Source organism: Oncorhynchus clarkii, chromosome 23 (assembly GCF_045791955.1).
Source record: "Oncorhynchus clarkii lewisi isolate Uvic-CL-2024 chromosome 23, UVic_Ocla_1.0, whole genome shotgun sequence".
Taxonomy (NCBI): Eukaryota; Metazoa; Chordata; class Actinopteri; order Salmoniformes; family Salmonidae; genus Oncorhynchus; species Oncorhynchus clarkii.
In genome coordinates, this window is record NC_092169.1 from 39,869,347 (window position 1) to 39,882,346 (window position 13,000).

At 42.0% G+C, this 13,000-nt stretch overlaps 1 protein-coding gene across 1 annotated transcript; it reads right to left on the reverse strand.

Annotated features, from left to right (window-relative positions):
• Positions 1-6,886: 6,886 nt before the first annotated feature.
• LOC139381156 (galanin receptor 2a-like) lies at positions 6,887-8,200 on the reverse strand. Its single transcript, XM_071124506.1, has one exon. The coding sequence runs from the start codon at positions 8,198-8,200 to the stop codon at positions 6,887-6,889; it is 1,314 nt and encodes a 437-aa protein (XP_070980607.1).
• Between the last annotated feature and the right edge of the window lie 4,800 nt (positions 8,201-13,000).

Sequence of the window (13,000 nt, forward strand, 5' to 3'; positions counted from 1 at the left end):
CCTTCTCTCTCTTATGTCTCCGTCAAAACCATCACCGACAATTATCAGTAATTATACTAAGAGTATACTGGCTGGATGAATGGAGGCTGTAAAACCATAGCAACACGCTAGGCCTGCTTTTATTCACAGATTTAAAAAAACATTTAGTCACACTTTATTTGCAGAGTCCCATATAGATAATGTGTAGCAGTAGAGGCTGCTGAAGGGAGGGCAGCTCATAATAATGGCTGGAACGGAGTAAATGGAATGGCATCAAAGACATGGAAACCATTCCACTAATTCCAGCCATTACCACGAGCCCGTCCTCCCCAATTAAGGTGCCACCAGCCTCCTGTGATGTGTAGATGCTCAAATGTTCAACAAACTATCTACTGCAGCAGTTTGATGAATATAGGGTTAGGGTTAAGGTGATGGCTGGGGTTGTGGCTAGGTTTAGGGTTGAGCCAGGGTGTGGAAGACACTGGTCCTTATTTGTCTTTGAAGTTATTTTGATTTGCTCTCTATTTTCTGTCTCCCTAATTGTTTAATTGTAATTACTGCCCCCTTGTTAGTCACCATGGCAACCGAAACACTTGGAGTTGCTGCACCTGAGCCTGATGAGCTTAACTAGCTATGCTCACTCCCGGCTCCTGCTGTTGGTAAGAACATTGATGACTGGCTGTAGTAGTATTTAGTAGTGTTAGTTGCATTCAGTAGTATTAGTAGTATTTATTAGGATCCCCAATTAGCTGCTGCAGAGGCTACTCTACTTGGGGTCCAAACAGGAAGCAAAACAGAAGAAAAATAATACATGAAGCACTACATTACAATGTAGCAGACACTCCCATCCAGAGGGACCCACAGCTAGGGCATTCATCTCAATATAGCCAGGCGAGACAACCACATATCAGAGTTGTATCACAATCACGTATCACATACTCTCTCTTCCAATCAAATGTATTTGTCAGATGCTTTGTATACAACAGGTGTAGACTAACAGTGAAATGCTTACTTACGGGCCCTTCCCGACAACGCAGAGAGAAAAAACAACACAAGAATAAATACACAATGAGTCATGATAACTTGGCTATATACACGGGGTACCAGTACTGAGTCAATGTGCAGAGGTATGAGGTAATAAACAACATGCAACAATTTCAAAGATTTTACTGAGTTACAGTTCATACAAGGAAATCAGTCATTTTAAATAAATTCATTAGGCCCTAATATATGGCTTTCACATGACTGGGAATACAGATATGCATCTGTTGGTCACAGATATCTTAATAAAGGTAGGGGCGTGGATCAGAAAACCAGTCAGTATCTGGTATGTCCATCATTTGCCTCATGCAGTGCGACACATCTCTTTATCATAGAGTTTGATTGTGGCCGGTGGAATGTTGTCCTACGTTTCTTCAATGGTTATGCAAAGTTGCTGGATATTGCAGGAACTGGAACGCGCTGATGTACACGTTGATCCAGAGCATCCCAAACATGCTCAATGTCTGATGAGTATGCAGGCCATGGAAGAACTGAGACATTTTCAGCTTCCAGGAATTGTGTACAGATTCTTGTGACATGGGACCGTGAATTGTCATGCTGAAACATGAGGTGATGGCTGCCGATGAATGGCACGACAACGGACCTCAGGATCTCATCACTGTATCTCTGTGCATTCAAATTGCCATAGATAAAATGTAATTGTGTTCGTTATCCGTAGCTTATGCCTGTTGTGTAAACCCACAATTTCATCAGCTGTCCGGGTGGCTGGTCTCAGAAGATCCCGCAGGTGAAGAAGCCGGATGTAGAGGTCCTGGGCTGTCCTAGGTACACGTGATCTGTGGTTGTAAGGCCGGTTGAACGTACTGCCAAATTCTCTAAAACGACATTGGAGGCAGCTTATGGTGGAGAAACGAACATTCAATTCTGTGGCAACCGCTCTGCTGGACATTCCTGTAGTCAACATGCCAGATCCACTCTTCCTCAAAACTTGAGACATCTGTCGCATTGTGTTGTGTGACAAAACTACACATTTTAGAGTGGCCTTTAACACAAGTTGCAGCTGTGTAATGATCATGCTGTTTAATCAGATCCTTGATATGTCACACCTGTCAGGTGGATGGATTATCTTGGAAATTGAAAAATGCTCACTAACATGGGTGTAAAGAAATTTGTGCACAACATTTGAGGGAAATACACTTTTTGTGCATATGAAAAATATCCGGGATCTTTTATTTTAGCTCAAGAAATATGAGACCAACACTTTACATGTTGCATTTATATTTTTGTTCAGTGTATAAGAGCTTGCACCAACATGAGTTTTCAATTAATACAATTTGCCGTGGTAAACGAAGAAATGAAATACTTTATTTCAGTTGTAATGAATGATTGTCAAATAGTTTAATCTAAAATAGACTACAACACAATCATGATTTAGTTTCAAATGTCAAATGTGTAGCCTACAGTGTTTCCTTTTACCCTCTTGATCAGAAAGGGCCATGTTTTATTAAAGGTCCCAAACAGTCATTCCGATTCCCATGTAAAACAGCCTTTTGAGCGATTAAAATATCACCCATAATATTTTAGGGGGATAGAAATGCTAAAAATGTGAGGAAATATATATTTTCTCTCGTGGCTAACTACCAGGAAGTTTGAAAAGACAGGCTGAGTGCACATGGAGCTTATATTCATGAGCTCGGCTTGCCTGACAGCTCTTTGAAATGGCTATGTCAAGAAACTTGGATGCAGTGAACAGAGTAAAATTATCTCAAGCAAATTTGGTGATACACAAAAAGTCAACTCAAACAACATTAAAATTGCATCAATGATGTAAAAATGTTTATACATCTCCCGTTTGGCATGTCTTTTGTGACTCTGTTAACAGCATCACTGAGGGATGTGTTGATATGACAACTGCGTCAGAGTTTTGAACGACCCTCTGCCGCCTTTAGAATCATGCTGGCTGAAGACCTAGTTAGCCAGTAACTAGCTAACATTAGGTAAGAGAATATCATGTTACCATTGGTGTATTAAATGAATGTTAGGTAATGTCACCTTATCCCCCTAACCCCAACCCTCTTAAGGATCTGACCCTTTTTTCAATTTTCGCCTAAAATTATATATCCAAATTTAACTGCCTATAGCTCAGGACCTGAAGCAAGGATGTGCATATTCTTGATACCATTTGAAAGGAAACACTTTGAAGTTTGTGGAAATGTGAAATGAATGTAGGAGAATATAACACATTAGATCTGGTAAAAGATAAAACATGCGTTTTTCAATTTTGTATTTTTTTTCCATCTTTGAAATGCAAGAGAAAGGCCATAATATAATATTGCAGTTTAGGCGCAATTTAGATGTTGGCCACTAGATGACAGCGGTGTGTGTGCAAAGTTTCAGATTTATCCAGTGGAGCATTGCAATACCGCACAGTATCAAGTCTGCCCAAATGTGCTGAATTGGTCAATTTATACATTTTCAAGTACATAACTATAGAGAACATACAAAAAGGATATGGTAATACAACTTTTAAGTTGACACACTCCCAGGAATGTCATACATCATTAGCTTATACACAAACTTTCACACATCTAGATGACCGGACGGGGTGGGTGTGGAGCCAGAGAAATCAGGGGTTCAAACTGTAGAACCCAGTTCCTACATTTGAATATAAAAATATATTTTATTGAACAAAACTATGCTATATTTTATCTCTGGGACCATCAAGATGACAAATCAGATCAAGTTTACTGAATGTAAGTACATTATTTACCTTCAGAGGTGAATGTATCAAACCAGTTGCCGTGATAAAGGTTTTTTATTGTTGTGCACTCTTAAGCAATACCATGGTCTTTTTTCACTGTAATAGCTACTGTAAATTGGACTGTGCAGTTAGATTAACAAGAATTTAAGTTTTCTGCCCATATAAGACATGTCTATATCCTGGAAGGTTTGCTGTTACTTACAACTGTCATGCTAATCACATTAGCTCAACTGTTCCTTTATAGCGACACTGATCCCGTTTAAGAAAAGTAAAAGCATTCTTTTGTCGAACTTTCTTTATTGTGATAAAATATGATGGAAGGGCAAACAGGCTGACGGCAATTTATTAATGCGGACTTCAATAGTTCTAGCAGTTTTTATCCACACAAGATAGTTAAATGGAAACACCCTAGCAGGCAACTGTCGCATCTATTAGCTGGCTATAATCTGGTGCCCATTGATGGTTGAAATTAGCCCTGTAAATGTATCCATCGCCCTTTAAAGAAGCAAAATAAGTAACACTTTTCCAATATATCTAGTGATGTTGCTCCATGTTGTGTGTAGATAAATGTGGCCTCAGTAGGCAGGTTTCCATTGACCCACACATCAATTAGATTATTATGGACAAAGTATAGATTATTTTTATTTGTCAAACGGCAGCCAAGCATCGATGATCATGTCACCAGAATTGATTAGACCCTTGATATTTACTGGAAAGGGTAATCAAGCGTATCACCTTGCACTTTCACAACCCTGGGGAATTCATCATAATTTATTTAATCTGTTGCCTAATAAACTGCATGCTTTCCCGACGAGTCGTAGTGGGAGGACCTCAAACAATGTCATCATGTGACTCCAAGTTTACTTCCATATGATGGTTGTTATATCAATATTTTCGCATAAAAGCGTTTCCACCAACATTTCTCACATAATACATTTGACCGACACAAAAAGATTCCACCTTGTGTAGCGTATTTTGTTTTGTCGACATTTGGAAAGTTTACAGACAAATGTTCTGTTTCCATCGGGCCTGTCATGTTATCCGACATGTAGGCTACTTTACATGCACAAAAAGGTTGGAAACCTGGTTAATTAAGCCATTTTCCTGCCCCCCCCCCCCCCCCCCCCCTCCCCTTAATTCCTTAATTTTGTCACTAGAGAAATACTTTCAAGCTACTGGTCAACATGAGCTACCAAAATTATTATGAAGGGTGACAGGCCTTGCAATCCTGAAATATAATTTTGTCACGAGAGTCAAATACTTTCTATAGAACAAACTTCTCGTCAGGATAGGCAACCGACATTAATATTTAATGTATGTGTTATATTAAACATAGAGGAGGGAGTAAAATGTAGGCAAGCAATAAACACTTCAGAACAACTACTAGTCGAATAAGACATGGGAGAGATGACAAATATAGACTAATACATTTGAAACAAATAGCCAAACAGAAAACTGCAGACATTACCCGCAATCAAACCGCTATAAAAAAAATATTTAAAAAATTAAACGCAGCCGAATGTGATAATTGACAGCTGCCTTGAAGAACACAAATATATATATATAAAAAAAGCTTTCTGATACTAAGATCAGTGAAATGTAGGCTGAACTGACAACGGAGTGAAGAGCAGAAATCTCAACTAGCAAGAAAATTGCATCAATGAAGCATTGAGTGTGTGCGCGTTCACGCGAAGAGCGGGGATAATTCTGTCAGGGGGAAGATTTTCGGAACAACACCTGGCAAACGGAGACATAAAACAGATAGTGGGGGGAATACAGGCTGTTTCCAGTTTATTAATGCACAATTTGCCTAAATGGGAAATGGAAACAACCACTTCATTTTTATTCGACACTGTAGGTTTTTGTGAAAGTGTTTTTTTGTGTGACATCATTACGTCTATAGTTTTTTTTAATCGACACAAGATTGTTACATGGAAACGAACGGTAGCAGTTGTCGAATCTATTTTCTATGCGAACTTTCTACAACAACAAAATATCACTGGAAAAGTTCATGGGAATAACTGCAGATGGTAGGAGATTGGTTTTGGTGCCAGGGCTCCGCTATATGCGTCAACATGGGATTGTCGTTGGGCAGCGATAGACAACCACAGACCATGGATCGGGCCGTCTCACCAGTACCATTAATCCGGACATCGGGCTCCGTGTCCCGGCCGCCAGCGGGGCCACATCACACCTCGCGGCGGAGCCAACTCAACTCGTCACGGTGCCATTCAGCATGGAGCGATCCGTCTGCCAAGAGACCCGCGTCACAGCCTCGCCAGAGAAATAATGAATGGAGATATCCATCTAGACTCTAATCTAGACCCTCTACCGTCCTTTATGGAGGCAATTTGAATGGACTTGGAATAATTACTAGGAATATAAAAGATGATGATAGTAGGATAATAATAATCTCATTTAACACAATTATGGAAGCCATTTGAATGGATTTATAACTGCAGATTATGATGATAGTCATACAATATTAGCCTTATAATTGAAATAATGCATAATGGTTTCATTATAATTGACGAGATTTAAGTTTTGGATACAGCTCATTTTGTTCTTGACTTTGGAATGGAATGAGTTCTACTTCATAGGACTTAAATTACAAAAATAATAATACTATTTAAACAGGGAATAGGCTAGACATTGTAGCCCACACATACAGTATAAATGCGAACGTTATTTTAAATCACGAAATAAAGGCTACTAGCCTTTTGCACAAATATTTAATGAGATGCATGTCATTATTGTGTACACTCCATGAGAACAACATCAAATATCTTTCATTTGAAATTGGATTCAGTGAAACCAAATCCCCAAAGATCATTAGGTATAGGACCTCATGCTCATCATTTACATCGACCGTTTGATTAATCAACGGACCTGGAATCATGGGGCACACACTCCAACACACTCCATAATAAAGACGGCACCACACTTCATAATTAAAAGGGCAACACACTCTATAATCTCAGTTATGGCAAATATCTCCATTTGCTTCGGAGGTTCCGTTGGAAAACAGACACATTTTCACAGAATATCCTATTTTTAACTGTAGGACGAACGTTTTCCTGTCCATTGGACAAATAAGTATGTGATATACCACGTAGGCCAACATTTGATCCGTCTGTCTGTCAATCAGTCAAAAACAGTCTCACACACTGTCACAGACGATAGGCTCTTGCTTTTGATTAGTTTGTTGCCTGGATTGGCATATCTGCTCGATGCGCGCCTTTCTGCGCCGCGCTTCTCCGATTGCGCCCTGCTATAGGGCACGAGCTTGGGCACTGAGGTGCTGCCCATAGGCATAGAGGACTGCTGTGGCGACAGACTTAACAATGATGACAGTTTCTGTCTGTAGCTTTTCCTGAATCGTTTTGCAGACCTGTGTAAATTACCCACGAAGCAATAACAGAGCGGGTTGAGAGCGGAGTTGGTTAGACCCAGCCATAGCGCGAAGGGTCTCCCCTGTAGAATCCACTCGTGATATACATGGTTCACATCATCCTCCTCTTTCTCTAAAGATGAAGTCATGTTAAAGTCTAACCATATGTCCACTACATACAGAGGCAGCCAAGACAGGGTAAAAAGCACAACCAGCGACAGCACCATCTTGGCGATCCTTTTACGCACTTTCAGACGGGACAGTGATAGCGTAACGCCAAATGTATTCGAATCTTGCGTCCGTTTTTCGTCGTTGCCCCACAGCTTCCAGCCGGTCAGCACGCTGATGACCAGGTTAAACAGCACCGGGAATCCATAGAGAGAGCAGAAGAGCAGAAAGCTATATCTCTGTTTCAGTTTGACTTGGTTCCAGCTCTCCACGCACACAGTGAGGGTGATGTCCAGCAGCGACAGAGTTTGGGTGGTATTCATGAAGAGGAGCGGTATGCACAGCCCCGACGACACGATCCACACCACACAGATCATACACAGTATCCGCCGCCCGGTAAAAAAGGACCGGGCGTGTAGAGGGTTGTGCACGCTGTAGTAGCGGTTCAGACTGATCACGGCCAGGCTCAGGACGCTCGCAGACACCGACACAGCCTGAACGAACGGCACGGTACGGCACAGAAACTCCCCGAACACCCAGGCGTTGTAGACCTGGTGTCCCAGGTTAACTGGCATGCACACACACACCACCATCATGTCACACACCGCCAGATTGACCAGCAGTCTGCGGGTCGCTGACACCCCCGCCAGACCGGTCCTCTTTCGGGTGAGGACCAGAAGAGCCATGATGTTCCCTCCGAGCCCGGTGAGGAAGGACAGGGAGTACATAACCACCAACACGATGGTACTCGGTTCGTGTCCCGAAAATAAGAACAATTGCGGGTAGGGTTTGGTATCCTCCGGTAAACTCCAGTTGTTGTGCTCATGTTGAGGTCCCCCAAGTGAAATATTCGTAGAAAATAAACGTCCAAAATCTGAGTAAAAATTCGTTAGATTCATCTCCCGCTTGTTCTTACATCGTTTGCGCTGTGTGGAGTGCCCAAATCAGACGCGCACACAGGTGAGACAGAGAGCTGAGCTGAGCTGCGCGCAGCCCGTTTCCGTGGTGAGATGAGGATTTCACCAACACATCTTTGACGCCTTGTCGAAAGAGATCCTAATTATCTAATACCCATTGCGATTAACTGAAAAACAGGATACATTTCCCCCACTGAAGAAGTGCGGTCCTCCGCTGGAGCGAGCGCTGCAGTTCACTCGGACCCTGGTCAATGGAATATTTATCCGTGTGACTACAGGAAGCAAGAGCTGCGCTATCCCCCGCACGCACTCAGCCCTGGCCGCATCTCATTCCAAAAGTTGTCGCATCCTCTCTGTCTTCGTCCCCTCTCCTATATCGTACACAGGTATGGATAGATGACAGCTAACTCTTTTGACTGGATCCATTGACCTCACCTAAAATACTAATTCTGATCAGTGAAGGGAAAGTGAGTGGAAGAGGGCCGATGGGAGGTGGCAAGCTTTTGCAATGGAACGCTTCCAGAAATTAATAAAACCCTCATTCCGAATGAAGGGATAGGATTGAGTCTCTCTCTCTCTCTCTCTCTCTCTCTCTCTCTCTCTCTCTCTCTCAGACCGATGCGTTGCAGTAGCCCATCAACTTGTCCTATAATGTAGGCACCGGAAGTGACGCACATGCATATTTTACACTGTAGCTTGGTGATGATTGTGCTGAAAAAATATTTTCACACTTCACATCATCATGGGTGTTGAGCTATAAGATTTGGATGATATACAAGAAGAGGTAGGCTATAAGAATGCAATCAAACTAGTCTGCGCCATGGCAACCACTGAAATCTTAATGAAGTGTCTAGAGATTATGTTAGAGGGATGCTGTGCTACGCCATGCTTTCTTCATGCCCAAACTCTGGTCCGTCAATCACACTCACCACCATCATGTCACACCACCAGATTGACCAGCAGTCTGTGGGTTGTCGACACCCCCGCCAGACCGGTCCTCTTTCGGGTGAGGACCAGTTGAGCCATGATGTTCCCTCCGGGCCCCATGAGGAAGGACAGGGAGTACATAAATGTTTTAGGCCTACCCACACACCAGCAAGCCCACACAGGTGTGTAGAATCCACAACTGCTGTGCTTGGCAAGGCTCACTTGGAGTGGCGCTCTTCACCAGTGGTGGTGCTGAAGTTGCGGTCAGTGCTTTTCTTGCACTGAGTTGCGGTGATTTTCCAAGGTCCTGAAATCGGATCTCCAGGCACCATTTGAAAGGCAGGCACACAATTAAAGTTACCTAAGGTTGAGTCTCCATTTTACTTTGGCCTTGTCCCATAGACGGGACAAGATCACGAAAATGATGCGCAGGCATCAATGTTGCAGAAGGCCTGTTGTTATGATCATATAAATAGAATGAATAGAAGCTCAGAAGCTCTAACCCTGTCAATTGACTGGTAGAATCATGGTTACACTCGCAACGGATGTCTGGTATTGTGATGCAATCATTTCCAAGGTTATGTAGAATGTTCATTCAAATGATATTAACTGATGTGGCTCTTGCGATGGAATGTATTTTTTTGTAATGTCAGTTGAGTTAACTCAACAAATCACAGTACAGATTGAATGGTACACTTCCCGGTTTTACTTCCTGGCATTGGTACACTCAAAATGGCTACCAGTCTACCCATAGATGCGGTAAAGAGGTCAATGGAACTCGACCCAAACAATGGAATTGCTATGGAAACTCATGGGGAAAGATGCTGTGAGGGAAAGATCCCAAATCTCCTCATTCGCCCCCAGCTAAATTTGCCTACATTTAGGCTATTGTTTATTTCACGTTATGTTGTAAAAATCGTAGTATAATGCTTCTATGGATGTCAACCCCAATACATGTTCATGTCATCTTCACCAATCAACAGTATTGCAGTTAAAAATGACTTTGATTAACACCACAAATTCCTGTATGCTAGCTATGCTACCAGATTTTACAAACAGGAATTAGCATTTAGAAGTCACTTTTTATAAACCTGTAAAGGAACAACTTCTAAAATGTTATGCAGCGAAACAACCCAAAATATCAAAATTGGACTTTAGTAACCACATTGTGGGCCTGTTACAATACATATTTTAGATCAAATCGGATGTTAGATCAAATTGGTTGAATGTGCGCCAATCTGGTGTCCTTCTTCTGTCCCCCACGGTCTGCGTTAGACTGACATCTTTAATGCATATTTTATCATTGACCTGAAAGGGGCAAATCCAATACAACACATTACCGAGAACCACTCTCCATATTTTCAAGCATAGTGGTGGCTGCATCATGTTATGGGTATGCTTGTAATCGTTAAGGACTGGGGAGTTTTTCAAGATTAAAAATAAACGAAATGTAAACACAGGCAAACACAGGCAATGTCCTAGATGAAAACCTGGTTCAGTCTGCATTCCACTAGACACTGTGAGATGAATTCACCTTTCAGCAGGACACTTACCTAAAACACAAGGCCAAATCTACACTGGAGTTGGTTACCAAAAAGACAGTGAATGTTCCTGAGTGGCCGATTTATAGTTTTGTTTAAAATTTTCTTGAAAATCTATGTCAAAGAATGTTTGTCTCGCAATGATCAAGAACCAATTGAAAACAATAATGGGAAAATATGCACAATTCAGGTGCAGAAAGCTCTTAGAGACTTACCCAGAAAGACTCACATCTGTAATCACTGCCAAAGGTGGTGTTACAATGAATTGACTCAAGGATATTTCAGTATTTTATTTTCAATAAATTAGCATAAATGTCTTAAAAATATGTTTTCACTTTGCCATTATGGGTTATTGTGTGCAGATGGGTGAGATAAAAAAAATCTATTTAATCCATTTTGAATTCAGGCTTTAATGCAACAAAATGTGGAATAAGTCAAGGGGTATGAATAATTTCTGAAGGCACTGTATATATACTGAGGCTACACCGGGACTAGGGGGTGCAATAGCCATGTCACAAATCTGCGTAGCCCCAGTTAAGCCTCCTCAAGCATTTTAGTATTTTTTATATTTTTAAATAAAGAAATATGTAAAAGTTAATAACCAGACATTCTGTTCCCAATCCGATCCCTGGCTGTGTGCTCGTGCCGCCCGTGTACCCTATGACGTGTGTGTGTGTGTGGTGGGGGGGGGGGGGGGGTCTGATGTGTGTGCTCGCGCACGTTAGGCTACGTAATGTGAGCTAACTTCTAGCTAGCTAGTCGCCCATCTTGCCCCGTTGCGATGGGGCTGTTTTCTGAGTGCGGGTAGAAAATAAAAATCCAGACCCAGACCCTGTCTCCGAGGGGGCAAAAGAAGAAGAGGGAGATAAGAAAGATGAGTCAGAGAGAGAAACTAATGAGCCACGATGTGAGGGAACACCAGAGCAGGTTGTCGCTGCTAGCTGTTCCACAGCCACCGTTAGCTGCACTGTTAGCACAGCCACAACTCCCTCTGATTTAAGCCAGTCACCTATTGAAGAACCAAGGCGCCCTCTTCTTCGGCGTTATCCAGCCACAAAAGTTGAACAGCAGGATCGCTGTTTCAATCGTAGATGGTATGAGGATTACAAATGGCTGGAATATTCTATTTCAAAGGACTGTGCTTTCTGCTTTGCATGCCACCACTTTCAACGTCCAGGAAACCATGGTGGAGGGAAGGCGGCATTTACCCACGATGGCTACCAGAACTGTCAGAAGGAGAAAAGTTTGTTCAAGACGCACAACGCTAGTGTAGAGCATAAATATTCAATGACAGCGTGGAATGAGTGGACTATTCAGAAATAATTTGGCTCAACAATATGCAATGCTCTAAGTGATGGACATTTGAAAATAGTCTGAGAGAACAGAGAGTATATGAGAGCAGTTGTGGAGTCATTGTGTTACACTGAATACCAGGGACCTTCACAGAGAGTATATGAGAGCAGTCGTGGAGTCATTGTGTTACACTGAATACCAGGGACCTTCACAGAGAGTATATGAGAGCAGCTGTGGAGTCATTGTGTTACACTGAATACCAAGGACTTTCACAGAGAGTATATGAGAGCAGTCGTGGAGTCATTGCGTTACACTGAATACCAGGGACTTTCACAGAGAGTATATGAGAGCAGTCGTGGAGTCATTGTGTTACACTGAATACCAGGGACTTTCACAGAGAGTATATGAGAGCAGTCGTGGAGTCATTGTGTTACACTGAATACCAGGGACTTTCACAGAGAGTATATGAGAGCAGTTGTGGAGTCATTGTGTTACACTGAATACCAGGGACTTTCACAGAGAGTATATGAGAGCAGTTGTGGAGTCATTGTGTTACACTGAATACCAGGGACTTTCACAGAGAGTATATGAGAGCAGTCGTGGAGTCATTGTGTTACACTGAATACCAGGGACTTTCACAGAGAGTATATGAGAGCAGTTGTGGAGTCATTGCGTTACACTGAATACCAGGGACTTTCACAGAGTGGAGACAGAAGACGAACAGGGAAACTTCCTTGAACTTTTACAGGTCATAGGCAAATTTGACAAAACAGTTTGCACAGAAAATCTCATATTTTCCTAGATATGCTAAGTACACACATCATGATATACAGAATGAAATACTAGACATTATGGCAAATATGATTATGGATCAGATGAGTCGTGAATTACAAAAGGCCGAACTATTTGCATTGATGGTAAATGAGAGTAAGGACCTCAGTAAAACGGAACAAGTGTCTGTGGGGGTGCGTTAACGTAAAAAATTAGGAAGTTGTGGGGGAATTTCTTCATTTCACTCCAG